The sequence below is a fragment of the Rousettus aegyptiacus genome, unplaced genomic scaffold (genome assembly GCF_014176215.1).
Source record: "Rousettus aegyptiacus isolate mRouAeg1 unplaced genomic scaffold, mRouAeg1.p scaffold_m13_p_3, whole genome shotgun sequence".
NCBI lineage: Eukaryota > Metazoa > Chordata > Mammalia > Chiroptera > Pteropodidae > Rousettus > Rousettus aegyptiacus.
Window position 1 is genome coordinate 132,506,388 of NW_023416306.1, and position 14,879 is coordinate 132,521,266.

The window sequence follows — 14,879 nt, forward strand, 5'->3', positions numbered from 1 at the left end:
AAAATGAACCCACCAAACTTCTCAGGGAAAGATACAAGTAAGAGGAACCAAATTTTCTCATCTCTATATAAATTCACAAAGAACACCAAAAAGGATTAAGGTTTATGACACCCCAGGCCCTATTCTATAGTCTGTAAAATTTTGCTTAACACTAACTTTGAATATTAATAATGTAAAAATACATTTTGATGTTTTCCTTCTAAGTAATGTTTTCAAAAGACATTTCAAACTTTCTTGTGTTAACATTTCCATTTTTCAAAGTAAATGACAATAACCATTACACTCTCATTAGAATGAGATTTAAGCTAAACATTAATGTTTTTCAAAGGACATATGATTTAAAGACTATAACAATCCAAAAGGCAAGTCTAGAAAAAGTAATGGGGAGAGGGATAGATGAGATCAAGAATGCTGAAAGTTAATGGACATTAAGGCTGTTTGGTGGTCCACTGTTTTATTTTGTGTTTGAAAAAGTCCAATAGTTAATATGAAAAATAACAAAACAAAATTATAATCTATGTAACAAGGATAACTTTTTAATTGAGCCATTACAATATATTCACAAAGAAAACTACAATTATAACAAAATTATGTAAGGCTATTTGTACTTAGATGTTTAGAACAAAACAACCCTTAAGTATCACATACAGTATATCATTTCCCATTTACAAGAAAGCAGGCATTTTAAAAGTGTTTAACAATCTACAATATCTAATATTATTAGAAAATAATCTGAAAGGAAATTATCTAAAGTCTATCTGTATAGAAAGAAAAATAAGTCCTTCCTTTTATATAACTTATCAAGTAACATACGAAACCAATGCAACCATATAGTCACCACAGAAAATACAATCTGGAAAACATGCTTACACTTCTAAATTTAGAAATTTCTTTGTTGGTCCTGATGATATGGTACTGCAGTGTTGTTTCAACATTCTACAATTTATAGGCTATATCGACAACTAAACCCACGGTTCTCAAACTTGAGCGTGCATTGGAATCACCTGGAGAGTTTGTTAAACCACAGATTGCAGGGAATTTTCCCTGGTTCTCACTGAGCTCTGAGGTGGGACCCAAGAATGCATTTCTCACAAAGTTCCCAGGTGATGCTGATGTTGCTAATCTCCTCATACTTTTATACCACTGTTCTAAACAATTTAAATAATCACTCACCAATGGTATAAATCTTCAAAGAAATCACTGCAGCAAGCTAATCATGAGTTTTTAACCTTTTTTGAGCCATAAACCCCTTTGGAAGTCTGTTAAAGCCTTTGGACAAGCCCCTTCTCAGAATAATGTTTTCACATGGACAGAATAAAATATCCAACAAAGGAAACAAATTATACTGTAGTTATGAGATATTTTAAAAATATTTTTCTTCACTAACAAAATTAAATATGACCTAATGGCTTTCAGTATCATAATTTCAAAGTAGAGAAAATTATATACAAACAATATTTTGAGCTATCTGCAACTGTAATGTGATATGAAACTATTTGGTGACAAATTCAGATACTGCTAATACTACTGTGGTTGTTGTTTAACTTCAGAATTGAAGGAAATGCTATATTTCATTTAAAGATTAATGAAAATTAAGTTCACAGAACCTCTGAATTTTACCCCTGACCCTCTGAATGCCTGTGAACCCAAAGAGAAAAAAACCCTAAAAAACAAAAAGGGAAGTATTTCTGTAAAGTATATTTCGAAAGACTATTTGGCAGCAATGACAGATGACAGTTAAAAGTTAAACCATGTACAAAACTTTTGTCATACAGTTTTCTGAATTTCAGAGCACGTGGTTTTAAAAAGAAATAGAATAAGGTATGGTGATTTTAGGGCTATCGAGGAATTTTTAAATATTTGATTGCCCATATTCAATTTTGAATTAAGCATTCTCTAAAAACATACAAATGATTCAGCTTAAAAGATAAATCGATCTTTAATTTATATTTTAGAAATAGAGTGAAAGAACCAACAAAAAATTTTAAGTTATTTGCAGTGGCAATATTTAAATGCACAACAAATGATGAAATGGCAAATCAAATTAAATGCTCACTTAAGCACCAGGCCTTTAACCTCTAACAAATTGGAAGAAAAAATTAAACAAAACCAATGCCAGCAAATTAGTAGATGCTTATTGCTTTTACTAGTCTCAAAATTTCATTTTATGCCTAAGTTATTGTTTCATGAATTCAGAATACTTCTTAATAAAGAAAAATAACATTACTCTGATAATAGCTTTCCTTAAGTTTAAAAATGTTTGATAGGTTTTCACTAAGTCCAGTCTGCTAGTCTGAAGATGAATATGCCAAAAGAAAGAAATGTTGATTAAGAAATAGTTAGCTTTAAACTGTATTGTATTTTAACTACCAAAAGAAACAGAGAATTAAAATTAAAATCTAGACATATTATGTAACTATCATGAAAACTATGGACAACATGTTAGAGCATCTTCCCATCTTCATTACACCTTCACGAAGTGACACCTTTCAATAGACAAGGGCAGAAGGCAGCTAGAAATCAAGGGAGTTACCAGTGATCCCATGAATCTCACAAATTCAGACCAAATATTGTCATTCAGATTCTTTTAAATGGAATCAAGCATTTCTGAATACACATATTTAGAAAGCAAATTGATATATATCCAAAGTACATTTTTAAAAATATACATTAAAATAGAAAAAGATCAGCAATTTGAGTAGAAAAAATATTTAAAATTTCTACTTTACTATAGGTTTCATGTTAAAAAAGACTGAGGAAAAACTCATTAAATTGGATACATATAGCCCAAAAGGAAAAAAAATAGATCTAGTATCTAGTATAATTTACTAAATAATTTTTCGAACTATCATAAAATTTTTAGTCTAACATGACAGAGTAATGCAGAGAATAGCACTGTACTTCAGAGAAGCTCTGAAATCTCTTTTATTAACTCATTTTATAATTTGTTAGACTATTTCAATCAAGTTCTCGTTTATGTTGTTAAAATTCTTTACTCTTTATAATAATAATAAACTAGCTAAAGTTCAATTCTGATATTTCTTTCACCTCTCTTCCTTATCCTGGGAGTCCTAAATAAAAATAATCCTCCTGGAGTTTTTTAAATCCTTAAATAGCTCTACATTTTTGTAGACTTTTAGAATTTCTACTATGGGAAATAAATGTATTTAAGCCTTGGGAAAGTCTTAAGTCAATGTCAAAACCATCTGTTGTTTTATTGTTATATAAAAATAAATTTTATAATGATCTTTGGTAATGTCTCACATTTTAACTTGCTCCTTTACAGTGAAAACAATACTTTTGTATATTTGAAAACCTCTGGCAAACTTATATTTACTGATAAATATATAATCCCTAAATAAGTTATTAATTTGTTAACTTACCTAATGATATATTTAATTTTTATATCATTTGAAAAGAAAAAAAAATAACTGCGCATTTCCTAGGATTCATAGATTTCAGGGACAATTGATTGGAACAGATGAAGAACTTTGTTAAATAAGTCTTCCCTAACCAAAGAACACACATACTTTATCCACTACTAAAAACAATATTGTCTACCCCACTAGTTTTAACTTGAAGGTGAGGATTTGTTCACCACTATCTCCAGCACCGAAACAGAGGCTGGCACATAGCAGGCCCTCAACAACTATATGTCAAATAATGAACTTAAATATCACTTTGAAGCGTTTACAACTCAAATTCCTGGAAAAGGACATCGACTTGTTCAGGTTTATCAAGGTCTTGAGACTAAAATCACTCCTTTTAACAAAATACTTTTGCCCACATTACTTCATACCCCTTTGTGAAATAAACTCGGAAAATATACATTTAGTAAACAGTAAAAATTTTATAATTAACCTAAAAAGTAGGAAAAGGGGGCTTTAAAAAATGTATCCAAGGGTCATAACCCGACAAACCAAAATAAAACGAATTTGTCACGTAGTTAGTGATTATAACAAGCTCTAGCCTCGTAGTCTGACATAGATTTGGGGAAGAGGAAAAAATGGTTTCTTTCCCGGAACCTCTTGGCTGGAGTGCCACTTTCACAGCTCCTGATAAATAGAAAGGAAAGGTAAACAAGCGCCACCCTTAAGAAGCTATCTCGGACTGTCCAGTTGGAAAAACCAGCAAACAACTGCTGAGACAGCTAAATACTTAAAAACAGTTCCTGCAGGAATTTCGTCAATCTCCCTGCCGCTTTCCTGAGGACCTGGAGGTTTTCCCGGCGCCAAGGAGTATTGTGAGCCCTGTTTATGTCCCGGTGTAAGCGGCCGCACAATGACAGTGCCACCGCGAGTCTCGCGTAGCCTGAGCCCGGAACGGCTGGCTCGGCGCCCCGCAGCCCCAACAGTGGCAGCCCTTCACTCGAGCCCTTCTCTGAAACCCCAACAGGCCTGAGGGATACACGGTCGGGTTCCGGAAGAGGAGCTGCAGCCGGGGCAGGCGGCAGTCCCTGGCGGAGTTCTGAGTAAGGTCTGGGAACATTTTTAACTAAAGGAGAAGCATTTTATAACTGCCAGTGTTTCTCCTAAGTGGCCATTTACGGCCCCAAAGTCGGGAAGCCTGAAGCGGGCGGGGGAGCACAGGGATTTCCTTCAAATGTGAGAAACGGCTGCTCCAAAGGTTGGCAGAGCCCCATCCTACAGGGAGGGTAAGGTGGTGCCAGGCGAACCGCCGTGCAATCTCTCACACCCTCGTGGTGGGGTAGGCCTCTTGCTCTCCCCGGGCTCCCCACCATGGGTACGGTCCTGTACCAATGACCCAGGTGAGGGACTACTTCGTTACCTCTCTGCGCGGAAGCGAGCGAGGAAGTGATGAGCCGCGCAGCGACCGCTCCGCAACTACAAGCGCCGCAACCGGACATCTCCGCGGGGCCTAGGCCGGGGCTTCGACCCCTGCTGCCCTTGGGGTCTCAGCAGTCCGAGTCCTACTCAAAAGGAGCGCTGAACTGGCTCCAGACCCTCCCGCCTACCCTAGGCCCAGTGCAGAGTTCACCTGCCTGGCGGCTAGGCCTTCGCACTCTTCGTGCCCCACTGTCGTCTACCCAATATAGCAGACACCTAACCCCGTTCCCTCCCTCCCCTCCTCCGCGTTCCTTCCCCCCCCCCACCCCGCCTACCCGGCCCGGGGAGCGTGCGCGCGCCTGCGTCCTAGGCTTATGGATAGGGCGTGGACGCGCATTGCGTGTGCGTACGTGGGTCGCCGTCGTACAGCGAGGGGAAGGGGGCGGTGACCTGGGAGCCAATGAGCGCGCTACGGCGGTGGCTGGCCCTAACTGTAGGAACTACGAGTCCCGACACGCAATTCTTCCGGGAGCCCCTTTTTCTTAGCCTTGAAGAATTTGAGACGGTCACGGAGAGATGCAACCTGGAAGTTGTAGTCCCAATTCGTTTAAGTAAAGTCATTCTTTTTCGATTGATGGCAGGGCGTATGGAAGTGAGACCGGTGGCTTAGCTGGCCCCACGTGGAGTTTATAAAGGCCTTCGGGTTTTGCTAGATGCTTCAGATTTAACAAGTTCCTACCCGCGGGGATTTCACATCCTGTGTTCCTCGTCTTATCCTTTGTTTCCTCATTTGTATCATGAAAGTGGTATTTTTACCTAGTTCCCCTAGTAACTCTTGGATGACAGCGCTCTGTTTTTTTCAAACGCGTGATAACTCTCTCAGCTGTTTCTAGTCCCTGGATACTTTACAATGTTTTGTAGCGTCCCTTAAACTTGACCACACGGGTAAATAGTTCCTTCCTTAAACTCTCTTCTTACTCTTTGAGCCCTCTTACTGCGTGGCTGGTCCCTCCAGACAGCTAAAGCAGATTGACCCTGTACAAGGTGGAGGATGGTGACGAATTAATCAGATTCTTTATCCATCTGGGTTGCCTCAAACTGAGTATTTACTTCGTGTGTTAAGATGCTGATTAAATCCATATCCCAGAGAAATTGCCAGGTGAGCTTGGATGCTTCTAGTTCTGAGCTTGGGGTAACCGGGGCAAAAGAGCAAGCTAGAGTCAAGACTAGGTCACACAAGTTATTTAGCCCTTATTAGTCTTGGATCAGAGAAATGTAGCTTCTAGTTCCCTGACTCTGGTCCTCTGAAGAGACATTGATTGGCCTTGACCCAGGCCATGTGTGTTGTGCGTGTTGTGTTTTTTTTTATGTCTGGGGGAGCTGACTCCTGGTACTTCCTCAGTTTAAAGTGGCAGGCATCAGAAGGAGCCCAGGTCTTCCTTGGCTGCCTCCATTAATAGAATTTTGGGAAAAGAGAGACTCTAAAATTCCCTTAATCCTGTGCTTTCTTTTTTCCTCCCCCACTCTTTGATCCTCCCACTCCCTTCAACCCCTGACCTATGGATGTTGCTATTTACCCTTAGGAACTGCATCTCTGATGGCAGGGCTTCTCACACAAGCTCTGGGTGTGCACTGGGACCTGGGGGCAGGGCCAGTGCACCCAGGTTATGGTGGTCCCAGGTTTGTGGATCCACCGGGGGTGTGAACCCAGGACCCTCTACATATAAGGTAGGCGTGCTAACCACTACACTATGGAGTCACCCCTTTAACCCTGTGTTTTTAAACTGTGTTAGAATCCCTCGGAAGCTATAATTCTATAATGGAAGTGAGGGGTCTAACAGGGTAGATAGACCTCCCCTGTCTCCTCTTCCATGCCACCGCCAAGTCAATCAGAGCAGCTCTACTTTTATTTGTTTCATTTATAGGTGTTTTGTTTGTAAATAAAGTTCTGCTTTAAAACAGCGTTTGAAAACCATTGATTCTAGAATAAATCTCTCCTTTTAGCAATGACCTAAGCAGAGCACATGGACCCTAACACCCAACTTAAATATTCATCCCATCCTAACTTTTATTTCAATTATATGCACATTTTCTTCTATAGAAATAAAGACATTGCTTGCTAAAATCTATAGATTGCTATAAAGCAAGCTAAATAAAAGCTTAGTGAAGTCAAGGCTCATCCGAGGGTATTCGGTGAAGCCTTCCCTTTCTCTGTCTATTCTAAGAATATGACTTCTCATTCATTCAGTCAACAAATATTTATTGAACACCAATTACATGCCAGGCACCAAGGATATAAAACTGAACCAAAAAAATTTTTTTTCTCATGGAGCGTCCATTCTAGTGAGGAAATATAAGACAGTAAGTATAAAATTATACATCACTGGTATGATGATGTAGGAATATCTTTACATTGTTGTATAATATATCCCTATATCATTCTCAGGAAGATTGAACATTTCATTTTATTTATGGGATGATGTTTTGTGTGTTTAGTCTGTATCTCAACTTGACTATGAGCTCTTCGAAGTCAGATATTTTGTTATATGCTTGGGCAGAATACACAGTAGAAATTTGGTAAATACTTGATTAAGTATTGCTCTTGCAACAGTACTTTTGCTTAGCAGAAACCTGTCTTCAGAAAATCCAACATATAATCAGAGCAAGTTATAGTTGACAAATAGGTAAGTGTTAACAGACACAAATTCTATGAATTTGTATGATGGTTAATCCAACTAACTGAATGTCCCAGAAGGAATTCCCAGAAGATGCCTGATTAGCAGAGTGTAGACTTTGCCCTAGAAAGTACAAAATAAAGAGAGTTGTACACAACTCAGTTCAACTTTTTTTTTTCAGGTCAACTTTCTCTCAACAATGTGAACAAGGGTCATGTGGCTTTGGCAGCGGGCTGGTGATGGTTTCATCACGCAGGCAGCATGATTTTAGTGGTTTCAATGCATTATCTCAAAACTACACTCTGTGGGCCAGAATATACCTGAATTATTAGGATTGGCACCCAACGAGCTTGGAATGGGACACTAACATTGTGTTAGGCTCTTTGTGTAAGTCTTATTGTTTTCAAATTGGGTATTTGGAAAGGGTTCAAATGTAAAGGATCATTCTTTAGGGACTACTTGGCTGTTTAACAAAGGAGCATGTTCCATTTTACAAGTGTACATTCCCTGACCTGAAATTCACTGTTGGGACAATGTCCTTGCTCCAGGGTATAACCAGCTAGCCTTGAGATAGAGCAGAGCTTGGTGTGTGGGCTAAAAACAATGAGGCTCCGAAGTCACACTAGGAACCTTCAATGTCACATGCCATTGCATGGATAACCTTTGGTCAGGTTCCTATCAGGTTATCCCCTCAAGTTTTGGATTTGGAAATCCAGTTGTTTGAGAGTTTCCCAGTGATAAAACTGATCCTCTTTCAGAAGATTGATGGTAGATACCTGTGGTCACATCTTATCAGCTCTTTGGAACAAAATACTTCCACATCACACCTTTCAGCTCTTTTCTGAACAGGTTAATGAGGCTTAAAAAAGAAAATCAAGTGCAATTTTCCAGCTCAAATAGTTTCACTCCAGGAGCTGACTTTTTAATCTTGAGTTATTTACCTTTTGTGACAACAGAGCTGAAGCCACATAATTTTACATATCTCCATTCTACATAAGTCTTTTTTCCCTTTTATCCTTGATTCTACCTCCTAGGATTGTGAACACTGTGAGTTGCTCAGTGAAAAATATTTTATAGATTAGAGTCAGGGAGTCATCCAATTTAGCACTGGATTTTTCAGATGAGGAAACAAACCTATATAAAAGCAGGGACTTAACTAAGGTCACTTAATGAGTGACAGAAACGGAGAGATAAATATAATTCAAGTCTCCTGATTTTAAAACTAGGTTTCTCAATCTTTTATTTTTTAACCCAAGACTCCTCCATAAAAAATTCATCTTCTACACCAGAGATTCTGATACAGCCTCTCAGAGAGCCATCATTCTGTTGGGAACCACTGTTTTCTGAATAATGCCTTTTTTTTAATTGAACACTGATCCTTCAGATCAGCAGACATTGATTCTGCCAGGCACAAAACAGAAACTTAACATTTGTATTTTAAAAGATGAGTACAAAAATATAAAGGCTTATGTCTGTAGGTAGCATGAGACTCAAAATAATACATCATATAGAACTTTAGAGTGCTTTCACTCTACCTTCTCATCTGATTCTCACAGCAATTGAGGTATTGTTATTACGTGCATTCCAGTTTTGCAGCCGAGAAAGTCAAGACACAAAGAGTTTAAGTGACTTGCCCACGGTCACAGCAGAACTGTGACTCTCACCCTGATTGCTACTGCTTTCATTACTTCCCTATATCCTCCTCCAAAAGCTGATAAGATTTTAAGGGTCTTCAGAATCTCCACTTCCTACACAGAAATATCTCACATCAGATGCTAAAAAGCTTCCATTCCATTAAGGCAGTGAGCCATCCCATCTTCTCTTTAGAATGACTGGGCTGTTTCTTAAAATGTGCCTAGGCCCCTCCCCTATAGATTTTGATAAAATAGTCTGGAGTGGGCTCAGGAATCTTTTTTTTCAATTTTATTACTAGAATGCTGGAATCAGGAGATGCTAAGGTGTATTTGCAGAAATTAGTAAGGTGTGTTTCCACTGTGGTAGTAGAAGTCTTTGTCTTTAGTTTTCAAGGTCCTTTTCAGGCTTCTTCTAATTGCCACCACTTTCTCTCTCAGAGAGTCATTGCCCAGTCTGGGAGACCAAGGGGTCCACAAGAGGGTATTCACCATCCTCTCAGGCCTGTCCTTGGTGGCTGGTGGTGACCTCAAATAGCACAAGGCCATTCTTGTCCTCAAGTGGACAGTCATTCTTCTTGATGTTTGGGGAGATGGCCAACAGATGGCACTAACTCACCATGGCTTTCCCCTTTGAATCCATGGAGTGTGGGGGGGGGGGGGAGGATTATTCACAAAGCGAATTTGGAACTTTTGGTGCACCAAATATTGAAGACAGTGCTAGGTAATTCTTGTTTAATATTTTCTGAAGGGCACAGATGTTGGGGTGGAAGTACTGGCATTTGGATCCCAGCTGGGTCACTTACCACAAGTTACTCAACTTCCTATTTTTGCTATAAATCAGGGTGCTCTTGACCTCTTAGAGTTAATGTGAAGAATAAATGTTTCTTTGACCCACAGTACATAATAGGTGCTTAATAAGTGAAAGATGTTTTTTATTGTGCAATGTGTAATTTATGGCTTTCCTTTCATGCCTGTGAAAAAAAACAGATGATTTTATTGTTATTTTTAAAAACTTTTTGAAGATGAAAAATATGTTTAAGTTATATAGATAAATTGAATTAGTATTGGTGTACTGGAAAAATTATTTACAAGCATTGGACAAAATAAAGATATTTTCAGATAATAAAAACTGATAGAACAAAGTTGTAAGCCTCATATTTCCTGGTTCCAAAGCTTACTACAAAGCTACAGTAATCAAGACAGAGTGGTACTGTCATAAGAATAGACATACAAAGCAACAGGATAGAATTAAGAGTCCAGAAGTAAACCCTCACATTTACAGTCAATTGATTTTCAACAAGAGTACCAATCCCATTCATTGGGAAAGAAGAATATTTTCACCAAATGGTGCAGGGTCGACTGAATATCCGCATACAAATGAAGTTGAATTCCTACCTATATGTATGTATATAAATTAACTCAATTTAAGACCTAGATGTAAATACTAAAACTATAAAACTCTTAGAAGAAAATAGAGTAATAAGTTTATGACCTCGGATTAGACAACAGTTTCTTAGATAAGATACCAAAAGCATAAGCAACCAAAAATAAAAAATAGACTTCATCAAAATTAAAAAATTTTGTGCTTTTACACAGTGAGCTAGAAGTGAAAAGACAACCCACAGAATGAGAAAAGATATTTGTAAGTCAAGTATTGATTAGAGTCTAATATTCAGAATATATAAAGAACTCTTAAAACTCAACCATAAAAAGACAAATAACTTGATTTTAAAAATGGATACTATAGACTGTTCTCCCCCAAAATTCGTATGTTGAAACCTAGTCCTTAGTGTGATGTATTAGGAGGTGGGGCCTTTATGAGGTCATTAGGTCATAAGTGTGAAGCCCTCATAAATGGGATTGGCCTCAGAGAGCTCCCTGACCCTTATGTATCTATAAACCAGGAAGCAGACTTTCACCAGACACCAAATTGGTCAGCGTCTTGATCTTGGACTTCTCAGCCTCTAGAACTGTGAGAAACCCGTTTCTGTTGTTTATAAGCCACTCAGTCTTTGGTATTTTGTTATAGCGGCCCGACAAAGACAATGGGCCAAGGATTTGAATAGACACTTCTCCAAGAAAGATATACAAATGACCGATAAGTATATGAAAAGATGTTCAACATTATTAGCCATTAGGAAAATGCAAATCAAAACCATAATGAGATACCACTTCACATTCACTAGATGGCTATAACTTAAAGAAGCAGAAACGAAATATAGGCAAGGATGTGGAGAAATTAGAACCCTCATACAGTGCTACTGGGAATGTAAAATAGGGAAGCTGCTGTGGAAAACAATTTGGTAGTTCCTCAAAAGTTAAACGTAGAGTTACTACATGACATAGCAATTCTACTCCTGGTTATATACCTAAGAGAATTGAAGATATATTTGTACAAAAACATGTACATGAATGTTCATACCAGCATTATTCAAAATAGTCAAAAAGTGGACACAACTCAAATGTTCAACTGATTAATAGCTAAAATGTGGTATATCCGTACAATAGCATACTATTCAGCCATAAAAAGTAATGGAATACCGATACATGCTATAATATGAACCTTGAAAACATTATGCTAAATGAAAGCCAGACAAAAGACCACATATTGTATGATTGCATTTATTTGAAATATCCAGAATAGGCTAATCAATAAACATAAAGTAGTTGCCAGGGGCTTGGGGACGGAGGGATAGGGAGTAACTGCTAATGGGTATGGGGTTTCTTCTAGGATGAAAATGTTCTGGAAATAGAATGTAATGGTGGTTTTCTTAACTTTGTGAATATATGAAAAGCCATTAAATTGTACACTTCAAAATGGTGAACTTTATGGTGGTATGAGAATTATAGTCCAATTTTTAAAACCTGATAGTTTTTTTATTAACAACAGACCATCACTAATTTCTAAACGATATTATTCAGTAAGAAGAAAAATGACCTTAAGATTAAGATCTGAGGTGATAAACATGAAAATAAATCTAAACAAACATGGTATAAAATAATAAAAAATTTTGAGGTGCAAAAAAAGAACTAAAATATTGTTTGAGGGGTGGATACTATTTAACTCTGATTTTGTTAAAATCAGCATGCACAATAAAACTTCAAGAGAAAGCACTAAAAGAATAGAAAAAGTATAAAACTTCCAGATCAATACAAGGAAAAAAACTGAGTAAGAAAACTATTACTCATTCTGAAAGCTGACAACATAAAAGAAAAAGTGATTTAAAAAAAAAAAAAAACAGGTAAGATGTAAAAAACAAGTCCAAATATAACTAATCACCATATGTATTTACTAGACTTGCCGGTTAAAAGATAGATTGTTAGCATGGTTAAAATAAATTAAAATCCAGCTATAATGCTGTTTTACAGGAAACACATTTTTAAAAGACACATAGATTAAAAGTAAAAAGATATTAAAAAGATATACTGAGCAACACTAACCAAAAGAAAGTTGGGAGCTATTACTAAACAAAATAGGCTTTAAGACAAAAAAAGCATATGGGAACAAATAACTACATAATGATAAGATGTTCAATTCCCAAGAAGACACAAAAATTCAATATATAATAGGCATCCATTAAAATAGCCTAAAAATTATTAGAAAATACTTTTTAAAAAAAATCACACATGGAAACTACAAAAACTGGCCGTGTACTAAGTCATGAAATAAGACCAAATTTCAAAGACCATGTACCACACAGGTCTCATTAGATGAATTTAAAATCCCCTGATGTTCGGAAATGATTTTCCAAATGAAAAACTCTAAACTCCCAGTAAGCTCACAGTGATCTGCTCACTGTCTTCTTAAGTATTCACCAAGATTCACCAAGATTCCCTTTCTCCGAGAATTGCCCAGCAACCAGGACTGTATAACAGGATTGCCCTTTTTGCCCCACCCCACCCCCACTATGGTCACAGTTGATTGGACTAGAAGTGGCGCCCAGGTTCAAACTGAGCCAATCAGATTCTCTCTCCAAGGCCTCTGCGCTTAGGACTGGGCTCTTTGACTAGAAGAGATGGCTGCCTCTTCTATAAAACCAGGGGAGCAGAGAAAGCTGGTCTGCCAAGAGAAACTAAGGACTCCTGCAGAGAGAAGAGGCTGAGAAATAGATTGACCAGAGAGAGGGACCTAGAAAGAAGAGAAACAGACTAAGAGAAAGCATTTGAGAAACAGAGCATGTAGAGCAAGACTGAGTTAGGGCTGGGGGATGGGGGAGCAAAAACCACTGACCGTGAAAGAGAATAAGAGAATCTAAAACAGAGAGAGTGATGACCTGATTCTGATGGCTTTGCATTTCCTGCTTCCAGTCCTTCCTGACATCTGCTTGCACCCCTGTTACTTGTAACCAAAAGCCTTCCAGTGTGTAGTCCTACCTCTCTAGTCCTTGGTTCTAGCCAGTTCCTGTGCCTGAAACTCCACCTGTCCCTGCAATGCCTCCAACTTGGCGTGTCTAAATTTTCTCAATCTTTCAAGTCTGTTCTTGCTCTGACAACTTGGTGACATTTTCTTCTATCACTCTAGCTGCTAGAGCTCTCTATAGAGAGCATTCTGCCTGGAAAAATTCTTTGGTTGAAAGCAGAAGCAGCCCCATTGGCCCTTCTATCTTCCTGCTTGTGCCCTTCCTCCCTGCCATCTGATGTCCATCCTCATAAAGTTCACTCTCAGGAACTAGGTGATCAGCCGGTATATAGCAGGCTGAGACCGAAACCCCAGAACTTTTCCAAAATGAATGTTTTGTCCATTCAGTGTGTAGAGTCTCCACAGGGGAAGGAAATACCCGGTGAATCATCAGCAGTCTGGTGAAGCAAAGGCAGCCTGCCAACTGCTCTTAGGCTCACTGAAAATCACGGAAAGGACTTTAGAGATGGTTTAGGTTCTGACCAACTCCTTCATTTCAAAAAAAATTTTTTTCTATTTATCTACCTGAGATATAACCGACATATAACACTGCATTAGTTTTTGGTATACAACCACCTTTTTCATTTATAAGTGAGGTAAATCAGGTCCAGGGGAAACCAACTTGACCAAAGTCACACAGCTAGCAGGTAGCATGTCTCTTTGGAAGCAAGATGCTCAGAAAGTAGGTGTCATGAGGCCAACAGTGTTTTCTTGCCTGAAAGAGAGCTATCTGCCATTCCCTCTGGGCCTCCACCCCCTGGTTTTGCACCAGCTGTTTCTGCTTGGGCCACTTGCTGCTGGCAGCCACACCTTCAGCAAGCCAGCTCCTCCTACCTATCATTCAGACCTCAAATTAGATGTCACCTCCTCCAAGAAGCCTACTATGATTACTACTCCAAGTCTAGTGCCACTATGTGTGATGTATTTTATATACTCAGAAGGGCCTGTCTACTTGCACACATCGCTTAGCATAGAATAGGCGTTCAGTAAATGTTTGATTAGTGAAGAGAAAAGTTAGGTACCAGCTGCCACCGACTGGAGTCCATTTATTCAGACTCTCAATGGAGAACAGAAAGGGAAGGGCATGGGGTGGGAGCAAACTGGGTGGTCAGATTGAAGTAGCAAGCACTGCTACTGAAGCAGTAAGGCATCTGTGCTGCATATAGCTAAATGCTGACCCCCTTAGCAGGGGCAATCAAGCCCCACCTCCAAGCAGTCAGTGAAAGCTGCTTCCTGGGAAGCATAGTCTGGAAGTGGGTCAAAAAGCAATCATAAGGCCACTAGGCCCCAGCCCTGCATGTGCTCACTTTCTCAGAGGTCATGGGGAAGGGGTGCTCAGCCAGAGAAATTTCTAATTGATTATGAACCAAACCCCTGGGAGCAG

General features: G+C 38.7%; 1 protein-coding gene across 1 annotated transcript in view; it reads right to left on the reverse strand.

Moving 5' to 3' along the window:
• The window catches only part of CLPX (caseinolytic mitochondrial matrix peptidase chaperone subunit X), a 30,254-nt gene extending 25,149 nt beyond the window's left edge, over positions 1–5,105 (reverse strand). The window contains exon 1 of the mRNA XM_016141043.2: positions 4,789–5,105. Within this exon, the coding sequence (XP_015996529.1) occupies positions 4,789–4,867 (79 nt within the window). The 5' untranslated portion in view covers positions 4,868–5,105. The remainder of the gene's footprint in view (positions 1–4,788) is intronic.
• Positions 5,106–14,879: the final 9,774 nt, after the last annotated feature.